Source organism: Sorex araneus, chromosome 10 (assembly GCF_027595985.1).
Source record: "Sorex araneus isolate mSorAra2 chromosome 10, mSorAra2.pri, whole genome shotgun sequence".
Taxonomy (NCBI): Eukaryota; Metazoa; Chordata; class Mammalia; order Eulipotyphla; family Soricidae; genus Sorex; species Sorex araneus.
Window position 1 is genome coordinate 43,372,063 of NC_073311.1, and position 14,117 is coordinate 43,386,179.

A 14,117-nucleotide genomic window follows, 5' to 3' on the forward strand; every position below is an offset into this window, starting at 1 on the left:
AATGCACAGGGGCCACTCCTAGCCCTGTGCGAGGGGTCTTCCCCAGTGGTTTCAGGGAACAGAGAGATCAATGTTCAGCGTGCAAAGCACACACTCAGCCCACCGAGCTATTGCTTCAGCCCCAAAGTCGTAATTCCTAATCACTGCGTGAAAACACTTTCATTGCTTATTGGTCATTAAGTACCGTTTATTCTCAAGGGTTCCTAAACCTTGTGTCTTTCAGTATTCATGGCGGTGGGGGCCTCCCTGGCCGTGCGCCTAGGAACAAATCCCGACTGGCTGTTCTTCTGCTCCTTCATCGGCATGTTCATGTTTTATTGTGCCCACTGGCAGACTTACGTTTCAGGCGTGTTGAGGTTTGGAAAGTGAGTATGGTAGTTTAAGTTGTACATGTTAACACAGAAATTGAATTATTTCTCACAACTTGTCAATAATAAAGGAGACAAAGGTTTGATCAGGAATTTAAATGAACTTTTAACTTACTGATGCCTATGGACATGTGATATCTTTCTCTGATCTATTAGAGGCTGGATAAGTGACTCAAGTGGTGGGGACCATCCCCTGCATTAGTTAGATGCCCCCTCCCTCAATACCACTGGATTGGCCAAAATAATGACAAAAATGAATACTTCAGATATTCTGTATGTTGTAAAATTGCAGACTTGACAGCTTAATTTTTTCCCCCTCCATTTTACTGGCTCTTGCTTACATTAGATAAGAGGAAACTATGGGGTCTGAATAAATATGAAAAGAATATGCTTGGAAGGGCAGTTAGGATAGAGAAGGGACCAACATGACAATAATAATTGGAAATGATCATTTTGGGCAGGAACTGGGTGTTGAAAGTAGGTAAAGGGATATACATGATTACCTTCCAGTATCTGTATTGCAACCATAAGGCCCAAAAGGAGAGACACACACGGGCCGGGGGGGGGGGGGGCGGTGGGAGAGAAAGAAAGAGAAGTGCCTGCTAAAGAGGCAGGCTGGGGATGGGGTTGTGGCAGGAGGGAAACTGGGGATATTGGTGGTGGAAAATGTACGTTGGTGAAGGGACGGGTGTTAGAACATTATGTAACTGAAACCCAATTATCAGCAACTTTATAGCTGTGTATATCACTGTGATTCAATTGAAAAAATTAATAAAAAATTAAAATAAAATGCTCCCACTGGCTAAAAGTGAATATTTTGGGGGGCCACACCCAGGAGTTTTGGGGGCCACACCTAGGAGTGCTTGGGTGCTATTTCCATTTTTTGCTGGAGATTATTCCCAGTGGTGCTTGGGAGACCATGTGGTACCAGCAAATCTCTGAGCTGTGCTCAGAGACTTGAGTTTTTCTCTCTGAGCCTATTTTATTTCTATTTCTTCACTCCCCACCCCCCCCTTTTTTTTTATCAAGTCATCATGAGATATGCAATTACAAAGTTGGGTTTCAGTTATATAATGTTCCAACACCCAACCTTTCAACAATGCACATTCCCCACCACCAGTGTCCCCAGTTTCCCTCCTGCCACATCCCCACCCCCAGTCTGCCTCTTTAGCACTGTGTCTGTCTCTGTCTCTCTCTCTCTCTCTCTCTCAATCACTCAGGTATTGGGGCTGGGGATATTATATGGCAGGTAGGCGCTTGCCTTGCTTGAACATGGCTCACCCCGGCTCAGTCCCCAGCAGCACATAATGATGCCCAAGTCCCACCAGGAGATTCCTGAGCACAGAGTCAGGAGTAAGCCCTGAACACAGCCAGGTGTGGTCCCACAACAAAAACAAACAAATAGGATGTGTAGAATGTAAATAAGCAGCCTTTGACTTAGAGTATAAAATAACGGGACATGTACTCTCAAGTTCCTTTTTGGTCAGTTCTTCACATGCCCTGAAAGCAGGACCCTCGTAAGAGCCAGCAGAAGGTGGTTGTGAGACTGGTAGGTAACAGCTGGCATCAGAAAAAAGTGCGATACAAGTAGAGCTGAACATTGGATGCCTCAGATCCCAACAAAAGGTGCAAAGCAGGAACTCAGTTCTCTGTTTCTATTTCTCTTAACTCACTGTCTGGTTCTACCTGCCGTTATCTCAGTCTCACCTTTGGCATCCATCCCATGTGTGCAGATGTTTATTTTTTTCTTTACTCCCGCTTTTTGGATGCATTGGTCAAACAGTAGTTCTGAAATTTAAAAATCTGGCAGTGAGAAATGGAAGAAGCTCCCATCTGTGGATGGTTTGGCAGATGGAAGGCTTAGGCCATTGTGCACATTAATGTGAAATTAATGCTAATCACTATCATCAGTGTTTCGGGGCCCTGACCAAGTGTCGTACATGTGTAATTCACATTATCAGCTCATTGAGTTTTTTCTGGAGTCTCTGATTTCCTAATTGCTTTTTGTCACTAGCCACAACTCTGGGAAAATTATGAATAACTTCCTATAACTGACCATAGTAAGACAAAGAACGCAGATCTCTGAATTATGAGTCCTTCGTAGGAAATGGCTTGGCTCTGAATTTTCCTGAATAGCCAAATGTTCTCGTACAGAATTGAAAAAATTACTTCACTTTCCCACTCAGAAAACTTGAAATAATTTGTAGCATAGAAGACACGTAATGAATGCTCAGTAAACTCCAGTACCTCCTCTCTTTATATTACTCCATTTACTTTTTCAACTACATTGACTGTGTCTCCAGGCCTAAAGGGCTGGGCATGCTTTGCAGGCTCAGGTTTACTCGGCAGCACTGCATGGGCCCCTGGGCATCACCAGGAGTTACCCCCAAGCACAAAGTCAGGAGCTGCTCCTGAGCATCACCAGGCGTGGCTCAAACATTTAAAGTTCACATATATGTGGTCAATGAATATTCTTATTCAAGAACTTTATTTATAAGCATCTTTTCTATTCTTTCCTCTCTTTCTTTAGAGTGGATGTCACAGAAATCCAGGTAGCGTTAATGATGGTGTTTATATTGTCTGCATTCGGAGGAGCAACAATGTGGGACTATTCAGTAAGTCTGGTTTTTATATTTAAATGCTTCTAAAATATTTAGGGAAAACATTGCCATGTTATTTTTCCTCAAAAACATTTCCCTCACACACAGCCCACCTCCGTCTCGTTTGGGGGGCCACTCCCAGGAGTGTTTGGGTGCTATTTCCGCCTTTTGCTGGAGGTTATTCCCAGTGTGCTTGGGAGACCATGTGGTACCAGCAAATCAACGGCTGTGCTCAGAGACTTGAGTTTTTTTCTCTCTGAGCCTGTTTTATTTCTGTTTTTTGACTCCCCACCCCCTTTTTTATCGAATCATCATGAAATACGCTGTTACAAAGTTGGTCATGGTTGGGTTTCAGTTATATAATGTTTCAACACCCAACCTTTCAACAATGCACATTTCCTACCACCAATGTCTCCAGTTTCCCTCCTGCCACATCCCCATCCCCAGCCTGCCTCTTTAGCAGGCACTTCTCTGTCTCTCTCTCTCTCTTTTTCTCTCTCTCTTTCTCTGTCTCTCTCTCTTACTCAGATATTGAAAGGTTATCATAAATATCACTTTACCTCTTTTTTCATTTTGCAAATAATTTTTAAATTTTATTTTTATAAATTTGTTCACAATAATTTACTACATTTAATATCCCAACACCAATTCTATCACCATTACACCTTCCCACCACCATATTTTGAATATTTCTGGGCCCCAAAGCCTGCCCCTAAAGCAGTATCTAAAAATTTATTTTGTATTGTTTTTTATGAATACTCTGCTAAAAATGATTCAAAAAACTTACTTAGAGGAAGTGTGTAAAGATTATTGTATTTCACCCTGGAGCCATCAAGTTGTTGTCTTGGTACATCAGTGGTGTACAGTAAGAGATGTCACGTGACCACATTCGGCCATGCTCCAGGAATTCTAAAATTTTAAATATGGTGATACAGCTGAGGTTAATTTTTATTTTATTTTTTTTATTTATTTTTTTTTAATTTTTTATTGTGGAAAGTTACAAATTTACAAAGTTTTCAGGTTTAAATCTCAGTTATACAATGCTCGAATACCCATCCCTTCACCAGTGCTCATATTCCACCACCAAGAATCCCAGTATAGCTCCACCCCGCCCCCTCACACCCCAAACCCCCCCACGCCCCTAACCCCCCCACCCTAAGCCCCCCCCCGCCTGTGTAACTAATAAATTTCACTTTACTTTCACTTTGATTGCATACAATATTTCAACAAAACTCACTATTATTGTTTGGAGAGTCTCTCCCCTAAAGTCAGACCTGCTGAAAAGGAAGCATTAGATAATTTGTTTTCCATTGCTGAGGATGAAGAAGTATGAGGTCTAGTGACCACACTTATCGGCCTCTCAGTTTTGGGTTTCTGTAATTTAGTATTTTAGTAACTAAGTCCAGAGAGATATCTGCCAGAAGTTGCATCGTTGCCAACTTGTACTTCTCAGTTACATTATATTCCACATATGAGTGCAATCTTTCTATGTCTGTCTCTTTCTTTCTGACTCATTTCACTCAACATGATACTTTCCATGTTGATCCACTTGTATGCAAATTTCATGACTTCATGTTTCCTGACAGCTACATAGTATTCCATTGTGTAAATATACCAGAGTTTCTTTAGCCAATCATCTGTTTTCGGGCACTCTGGTTTTTTCCATATTGTGGCTATTGTGAACAGAGCGGCAATGAACATGGAAATGCAGATGTCATCTCTACTATACCTTTTTGCCTCTCCGGGATATATTCCCAGGAGTGGTATTGCTGGGTCAAATGGGAGCTCAATTTCTAACTTTTTGAGAATCGTCCATATTGTTTTCCAAAAGGGCTGAACCAGTCGGCATTCCCACCAGCAGTGAAGGAGAGTCCCTTTCTCCCCACATCCACGCCAACACCAGTTGCTTTTGTTTTTGGGGATGTGGGCCAGTCTCTGTGGTGTGAGATGATATCTCATTGTTGTTTTGATCTGCATCTCCCTGTAATTTTTATTTTAACTAGATGCTGACTTTGGGGTTCGGAGTCATCTCTGTAGCATGTTGCTCTCTGTGGCTCTCTTCCAAGAGATTTATTTCTGAGTCTCTGGATCATGACCATTAATAAACTTATGTGATACCAGAGACAGTTCGTGGGCATGCCTGCCAGGCTACCGGAAGCACAGAGAGATGGGGGGAGGTCGCTCATTCCCAACTCTGTGCGAGCCTGGAGATTTCCATCACAGGTCCCGCATACCTGGGTTTTTCAGCAGATTCACCCATGGGTGAGGCTCATTTGAACCTGTGGAAGTTGGCCATGAGCATGGTGGCAATTGAGTTCTGGAGGTTTTCGGCTAGTTGGGGCTAGTTGGGGGAGAGGGCTCACCAACCCCCCTCCAAGTTGTCCTGGATGACACAGCCTAGTGTAGGATCCAGGGGCATTTCTGTGGCATGTTGCTCGTGTTGCTCTCTTCTGAGAGATATATTTGTGAGTCCAAATATCACTTTACCTCTTTTTAGCACTCAGTTCTTGTCCATAGATATAGATCATTTCCAACTATCATTGTCATAATGGTCTCTTCTTTGACCTATCTGCACTCCCCCTACCTCACTTGTGGCAAGCTTCCAGTGATGGACAGTCCTCTTGGCCCTCATTTCTACTATCTTTGGGTATCAGTCTCATACTATGTATTTTTATATCCCGCAGACAGATGCAATAATTCCGTCTGTCCCTCTCCTTCTGACTCATTTCACTCAGCATGATACTCTCCATGTCCAAGCATGTCTAAGCAAATTTCGTGATTTCATTTTTCTTAACAGCTGATTGTGTAGATGTACCATAATTTCTTTATCCTGTCATCTGTTCTCAGGCTGTTTCCAGATTCTGGCTATTTGAATAGTGCTGTGGAAAACATAGAAATGCCGATGGTTTTTTTGACCACTTACCAGGAGTGGTTTGTTGGGTCATATGGAAGCTCATTTTCTAGTTTTTTTGAGTAATGCCCATATTGTTTTCCAAAAAGGCTGGACCAGTTGGCATTCCCACCAGCAATGAATGAGAGTCCCTTTCTCCTTGCATTCGTGCCAGTATTGATTGTTCTTGTTCTTTTTGATGTGTTCCAGCCTCTGTGGCATGAGATGATATCTCATTGTAGTTTTAATATGCATCTTACCTGATGATTAATGAGGTAGAGTACTTTTCCTTGTGCCTATTGGCCATTTATATTTCTTCTTTGAGGAAGTTTCTGTTCATTTTTTCTCCCCATTTTTTGATGGTGTTGGATTTTTTTTCTTATAAAGTTCTACCAGTGCCTTATATATATATATATATATATATATATATATATATATATATATATATATATATCTTTGATATTAATCCCTTATCAGATGAGTGTTTGTATAATCTCCGGGTGGCTAGGGAAGCCCTGATGGCTCTCCCCCTCACTGCCTGAGTTGGATGGTTCTCGGGCTGCTTCCCCAGCCAGGGCAGCCTGGGCCATGGGGCTGACGGAGAAGGAAACACGGGCTAAGACGGCTGATGATCATTACTGTTTATTCCATTCTCCCCACGCGCCTGTTCCAGTCTCTCTAAGCCCCCCATTCTCGTCTTAAGCTGCTCCTCATTCCCATCTCCTCCTGCCTCTCCTGCTCATCTCTCCGTGCTCCGTCTCGCAGCCTGGGCTCTCTCTCTCCACGTGCCTGCTCCTGTATTCTACATTCTTCTCCCTCTGTCCCCCTTGCTAGTCTCTCCTCGCTCCATCTTGCTGCCCTGCTCGCTCTCTCATCTCTCCCCAACTCTCATCTCTCCAACTCCCCAGCACTTGGGGCAGACACTACACCCAATCTGGTAGCAAAATCAACATAAGAAAGACCTTCCTGACTGCCCATTAGGCACAAGGGTGGAAACACCACCTAGGGGTGTTCTTCTCCTTAGTCCAATAACTTAATTAGCATCTTAATTAACATCTAAATTGTACTACTTAATATTAGTTATTTTTGTGTGGACGCAGTAAGAGATACATTGAGGCTTGTAGTGTGGCTCTCCTAGGAACATCTTGCCAAAGACTCAGACCACAGTGCTCAGGCCAGATTAATCTTTCCTAACCCTAGCAGGGAACGAATCTAGTTATTACTTTTTGGAACATGACAGAATTTGTCCATGACCATGCTCTTAACTTATAGTTAAGCATTATGGCACTTTGGCCAGGCCCATTTTGATTCCAGGGTAGCATATAGCTCACTGCTTGCACTGGGTCCATCCCGTCCCTCGTCGGGACCCTGCTTTTGAGGTGGTAGGAAGTAAGGGCAACTGAGGCTTAAGTCGAGAGAACAGATGTGCAGGAGGTAAATATCATTCAGAGTCAATTAACTCCCAAGTTACAAAAGCATAGCATTTATTGTCTTCTTGTGTCCATACAAAGAGAACATTGCTCTGAATTAACTATGCAAAGGACTTAAGGAGACAAGAAAAACAATATTTACAAGTTAACAGAACACAAAGAAAGAAGTCACAAATAAACACAAAGGAATGGGAAGCACTGTGATGGGAGTAACCCAATAAACCTAAGCTCCCTGTGGCAAGGCAGAAAGGACAAACCAATGTTATTCTACAGGTGTTGAGTAATAATTGTGGTTTGTTTTAGTATCCTGGTCATCATTTCTTTTGAGGTGCAGAAAGTTCTTAGTTTAATGGTCAGTCCCATTTGTTTATCTTTGCTTGCACTTGCTTGGTCAGTGGTATTTCATCCTTGAAGATGCCTTTAGCTTCAATGCTTTGAATTCAATGGCTTTTGCTAGAATTCAATGGAGAATACTGCTTACATTTTTCTCTGTATACCTTATGAATTCAGATCTGATACCGAGGTCTTTAATCAGTTTTGATTTGACTTTTGTGCATGGCATTAGAAAGATGTCTGAGTTCACTTTTTGGCATGTATTTGCCCAGTTTTCTCAGCACCTCTTGTAGAAGAGGTGTTCCTTGCTCCACTTGCCTTTATCAAAGATTAACTGATCATATATTTGAAGGTCTGTGTCAGGATTTTCAACTCTATTCCTTTGATCTGTGGGTCTGTCTTTATTCTAGTACCATGCTGTTTTAATTACTACTGCTTTTTAGTACAGTTTGAAATTGGAGAAGATGGTGCCGCCCATCTTCTTCATCCCAAAGATTGCTTTAGCTATTTGTGGGGGTTTATTGTTCCATATGAATTTCAGGAGTGTTTGATTTATTCCTTTGAAAAATGTCAGGGGGTATCCTTATAAGGACTGCACTGAATCTGTACAATGCTTGGGGGAGTTTTGCCATTTTGATGATGTTAATCCTTCCAATCCATGAGCAGGAAAATAGTTTCCATTTTCTTGTGTTCCCTTTTATCTTGAAATAGCATTTTGTAGTTTCCTTTGTATAGGCTATTCACCTCTTTAGTAAAGCTAATTCCAAGGTACTTGATTTTCTAATTTTAACCTATTTTATTTCTTAACCTGTTCCTTCACTGTGTAATTTTATTATCCTACACACTTTATAGGATTTTTCCCAGTGTATAACTACCACATGGAAGAAACTACCCCTCTATCCCTAATACAAATTTAAATGCCCTAGCTGAGTTTCCTTTTCCAGGCCAAATGTCTATTAATAAAATTAGCTTATTAAAAAGTAAATTTATGGGATCAGAGAAATAGTATAGCACAAGGAATGCCTTACACAAGAAGGCACTGTGAATTCATGTTTTGCCTCAGAAGAAAATTTATATAGAAAAAATTGTTGTATTTAGTGAGGTTACAATACAAGGTGACTCATAGCCTCATGCCCACACGATTAATAGTAATAAGGAGGGGCCAGAGATAGTACAGTGAGTAAGGTGCTTGTTTTTCACACAACTGCCCAAGGTTCCATCCCTGGTATCCCATAGGGTCCCTCAAGCCCACCAGTAGTAATTCCTGAGTGCAGAACCAGGAGTAAACCCTGACAATCGCTGGGTATTGCCCCAAAACCAAAAAAAAGTTTAATATCAGAAATCAACCACTATTATAGATTATTTATTTTGCACAGAGGGTAGGGCATTTGCCTTGCACGCAGCCGACCCAGGTTCAATTCCTCCATCCCTCTCAGAGAGCCTGGCAAGCTATCGAGAGTATCCCACCCACACAGCAGAGCCTGACAAGCTACCCATGGTGTATTCGAGATGCCAAAACCAGTAACAAGTCTCACAATCAGACATTACTGGTGCCCACTTGAGCAAAATCGATGAACAATGAGATGACAATGTTACAGTGCTATTTATTATTTTATTTATATTTTTTTATTTTACCAGTTTATTTAAATACTGTGGTTTGTAAAGCTGTTCATGATGCATTTGTTATAGGCATTTACTATTCCAACCCCAGTCCCACCTCCACTCTGACCTTCCCTCCACCATTGTCCCCATTTTCCCAGCCACCACTCAAGCCTGCCCCTGTAGTAAGCCCAGAATAATTTATTTTATGTGACTTGTTACCATAAATGGCTAATGGATTTATCAAAACATACTTCAGTAAAAAAAAATTGCAAAATTTTTTTATATCTTACCATGGGGATATGAAGCCCTTGTGTGAGGATGTACCACGCTGTTGTTGCTATCTGAGCCTTCTGTCCTAATGTTTCTGTTCCTTTTTCTTTTTGGGTCACATCCAGTGATGCACAGGGGTCACTCTTGGCTCTGCACTCAGGAATTACCCCTGACAGTGCTCAGGGGACCATATGGGATGCTGGGAATCGAACTCAGGTCGGCCTCGTGCAAGGCAAATGCCCTACCCGCCGTGCTATCGCTCCAGCCCCTCCTAATGTTTCTGTTAATTGAGCTTAGCTGACTTCTACGTTACATTCCCATCCAATCTGGAGTGCTCCTACTGGGATGTTAGTATTGTAGAGTTTGGAGATGTTGTATGGCCACCAATGCAGCCTTGCGCTCCAGAAAATCCCAAATCTTTAACTGGGCAGTGAGTTTATGTGGTGGGGGTGGTGGAATGTGGGTATAGCTGCCAGAGCTTCCTGAAGTACAGTGGCAGAGGTCACCCACCCCTACCCAAGAAGACCCAGCATTTTCAACCCCAAAAACCTAGCATTACTGAAATTTTCGGCAATTTGATATCTCTGTGGAACTCAATCGAGCCAAGTCTGGCTGTAGGCATGGCAGCAGCTGTTGGGGTGTGAGTGCAGCTGCCAAGCTTTTGAGTTTTGATTTTGGGGCTAATCCCAGCTATGTCAGTGGTTACTCCTGGCTCTGCACTCAGGAATCACCTGGCAGTGCTTGGGGTACCATATGGGATGCCAGGGACCAAACCTGAGTCAGCTTCATGCAAGGCAAGCATCCTACCCACTGTACTATCTTCCCAACTCATGTTCTTAAAGACTTTACTATCGCTGTTTCATCTGATCTTCAGAATACATGCCAATAGATACTACCATTGTTTTATAAGTAAGTCTTAGAGAATGATTAGTTTCTCCAAGGACACATAACTATTAAGTAGTGGGAGTTAAGTAGTAAAATAGTAAGCTACTTAATTAAGTATAGGTTATTTTAAGTCCAACAACTGTATCCCTTTGTATTTAACAAATAACTTGGAAAAAATACCCAAACAGAAGACTGAACATGGATGTTCATATATGTTTTATTCATAACTGCCAAATCTCAGAAGCAACAAAGATATTCTTCAGTAGGTAAATGGATAGAAAAAAAGCTATGGTGCATCCAGATATTGAAATATTATTCATTGTTTAAAAGAGTTATCAAACCATTAAAAGACATGGAGGGGGGAAAAGACACGGAGAGACTTTAATAATATCCAATATGAGCAACATTATGAAAACAGCTACATATTGAATGATTCCAACTATATGACAGCCCAGAAAAGGCAAAGTGATGGTGGCAGAAATGATCAGTAATTGCCCAAAGTTTGGAGAAAGGGAGGGATAAATACACAAAGAATTTTTAGAGCAATCAAACTATTCTTGTGATACTGTGATGGTGGAAAAATGTCATTATGGATTTGCCCAAACTTACAATGTAACCTCAAGAATGAATCTCAAAGTAAACTATGGATAATGATGATAAGGGTGTATCTCTGTATGTTCTGGGATTGTAACAGAAGTACTACTCTGGTGGGAATGTTAAAAGTAGATCAAGGGTGGGAAGGGGGCAGAAGAGTACATGGGAACTCCATGTACTGTTCATAATTTTTTTTTGGGTCACACTCGGCAATGCACAGGGGTTACTCCTGGCTCATGCACTCAGGAATTACTCCCAGCAGTGCTCAGGATATCATATGAGATGCTGAGATCAAACCCGGTCGGCCACATGCAAGGCAAACGCCCTACCTGCTGTGTTATCACTCCAGTCCTGTTCATACAATTTTACTAAAAAATATCTATTATGGATAGTAAGAAATTTCCCTGTGGCATTTAATTTTAGAATTTCTTATCTAGCTCATAACCACTAGGCTCAAAAATAGACTTTGAACATGTTTTAAATTAGCGGATTGGCTGGAGAGATTGCATTGCTCTGTCTGCAGAACCCATAAGGTCCCCAAAGCAATGCTGGGAGTGATTCCTGAGTGCAGAGCCAGGAGGAACCCCTGAGTATTGCTGGGTGTGACCCAAAACAAATAAATAAATAAAATACAGTCACTGTCATCCCCTTGTTCATCGATTTGTTCAAGTGGGCACAGTAACGTCTCTCAATGTGAGACTTGTTACTGTTTTTGGCATATCCAATATGCCACAGGTAGCTTGCCAGGCTCTCAGAGGGGTGGAGGAATCGAACGTGGGTCGGCTGCATGAAAGACGAACGCCCTACCGCTATCGCTCCAGCCCAAATAAAATACAGTAGTGGTCCTTTTCTTGAGACAGTCATTTTCCCCCCCATTATGTATAGATAAATAACAGTATTCTCCTGCAGACTATATAATATACTAGTGGGATACTATATACTTTTTAATAGCTACTCAGCTAGTACAATTAAGATGAATGTTAACGTAGAATGTTAACTCTAGTCACTAACTCAACTCTTGGTTTAAATTTAGAATTCTGATCTTATTCCAATGAGGAAGAATTTAATCTTGATATAATTTTATTCAGTGTTTTGGCATTACCATAGGAATAAAGCATACCTGCTTTTTCTTATCAAGAATATTTATTTTAAATATAGGTCTTTGCGCTAAAGAGATATCTCAGTAGGCTGGAGCTTTGCATGCAGGAAGTCTGGTTCAAACAGATGTTCCCACACCCCTCCAGAGTCCAGGGACGACCCCTCACCAAGGACTTTGCCAGAAGTAGCCCCACTGAAAGAGTTCCCCTAAAAGTTACAGGTTTTCCAAACATAATTGTTAGTCTATGGTTTCCACCTTATCTTGGTACAAAATTTCAGTCTATTTTCAAAAAATTATTTTCAAAAGACTGCCTACAGCTTTTGGCATTTCATTATTACTGTTTTTAAATCCTTTGCTGCCTTTGGAAGTTTCCTTGAACAGCAAGTGACCTACAGGTAAATAAACTGCTAGAGACTTAATCCTGGGTATTTACTAAGCAAATTCTTTTTGCATGCAGGAATATTATATTTGTTACATTCATGATGCCGATCATGGTTTCTGGTTTCCTGCTTTCTAGAAGCACTAAATAAAAATGAACTATCCTTTTTCCTATTTTCTTTAATGTCAGATGAAGGCTTATGAAATGAAATATCTCAACAGAATAATGTAAGAAAACTTAGCTGAATTTGGTCAACTCATTTTTCATTTCATGAATAAAGCCATTAGAAGAGTTATACCTCAGCCTGTATTTCAGAAGTGAAAATTTGATCATAAGAAAAAGGATAGCTTATTGTATCATGCCATAATGTTTCTTTACTATGCAATACAAGAAATAAATCTATGTGTTAGTGATTTTTTATTTATTCCTCTACCCCTAAGATACCCATTGTAGAAATAAAATTGAAGACCTTTCCAATTCTTGGAGTAGTATGTGGAGCAATATTTTCCTGTTCCAATTATTTCCATGTGATCCTCCATGGAGGTGTTGGCAAGAATGGATCCACTATAGCAGTAAGTCATTAATTTCAAAGTTATTTAGTATTAATTTTATAATAAACTTTGTATAGATGCTAAAATATGCCAAAGTTTGGAATGGAGAAAGAAATAAAAATATTTGATTCACAGAAAGAATGTAATTTTTGGAGGTATAATTGACACACACATTTATTTGCTATTTGTAACATTGTGAAGTTATCACTGCAGTATAGCCGGCATCCATCATGTCCCCTTAACTTATTTAATAACCCTATTTTGACCAAAGTGTCCATATCACTCACCCCTTCCCCCTTTTACTTTATTTTTTTTTGTTTTTGGGAGCAACACCCAGCAGTGCTCAGGCCTTACTCAAAGTTCTGTGCTCAGAGATTACTATTATGGGCATTAAGGGACCACATAGAGTACTGGGGTTCAAACCCAGATCAGCTGTGTTCAAGGCAAGTGCCCTACCCACTGTAATATCTGTCAAGTCCTACTCCTTCCCTCTTTTCAATATCTTAGGGGATTTTTAGTCACAGAGTACAAAGGTAATATTTTAAAATAGTTTAGACTGATGAAACATTTTTCTCTTTCTGCATTCTATCTTAGACTTTTCTGGCATTCCATTCAATCACCTCCTAATTTACTTATGTACATATTAAAGAGTTTCTGTTCCTTTTTATATGTACTGTATGAAAGGGAAAAGGAAAAGGAGTAAGAAATGATTTCCTAATTGGTTGGCAAGAAAACTGCCAAAGATTATGATTTCACGTATGGAACAATTTATTACTCCTGAAGTATACTTACTGAAATTTCACTGAAATATATTTAGAAAACCATTCTAATATTTTACAAGGTAATATTTTTAACTTTTTTCCTAAGGTGAATGAGTATACTTTGTATTCTTTGTATCTTGTTCATGCTCTAAGACTCTCATGTTCATCTTTGTTTTTTAAAGTTTTGTTTATATAGGAAAGAGTCAGAATTTTTTTTTCTTTTCGGGTCACACCTGAAGATACACAGGGGTCACTCCTGGCTCTGCACTCAGGAGTTACCCCTGGCACTGCTCAGGGGACCATATGGGATGCTGGGAATAGAACCCAGGTCGGCCGAGTGCAAGGCAAACGCACT

The 14,117-nt window shown here is 40.7% G+C and overlaps 1 protein-coding gene across 2 annotated transcripts in view; it reads left to right on the forward strand.

Moving 5' to 3' along the window:
* Window positions 1–14,117, forward strand: part of CHPT1 (choline phosphotransferase 1) — a 34,875-nt gene that overhangs the window by 12,447 nt on the left and 8,311 nt on the right. For both annotated transcript variants that reach the window (XR_008626946.1, XM_055118209.1), the window contains exons 3-5: window positions 224–365; window positions 2,899–2,983; window positions 12,891–13,022. Coding sequence is in view for 1 of the 2 variants with exons in the window: in XM_055118209.1 (XP_054974184.1) it covers window positions 224–365; window positions 2,899–2,983; window positions 12,891–13,022 (359 nt within the window). In the remaining variant the exon portion in view is untranslated. The remainder of the gene's footprint in view (window positions 1–223; window positions 366–2,898; window positions 2,984–12,890; window positions 13,023–14,117) is intronic.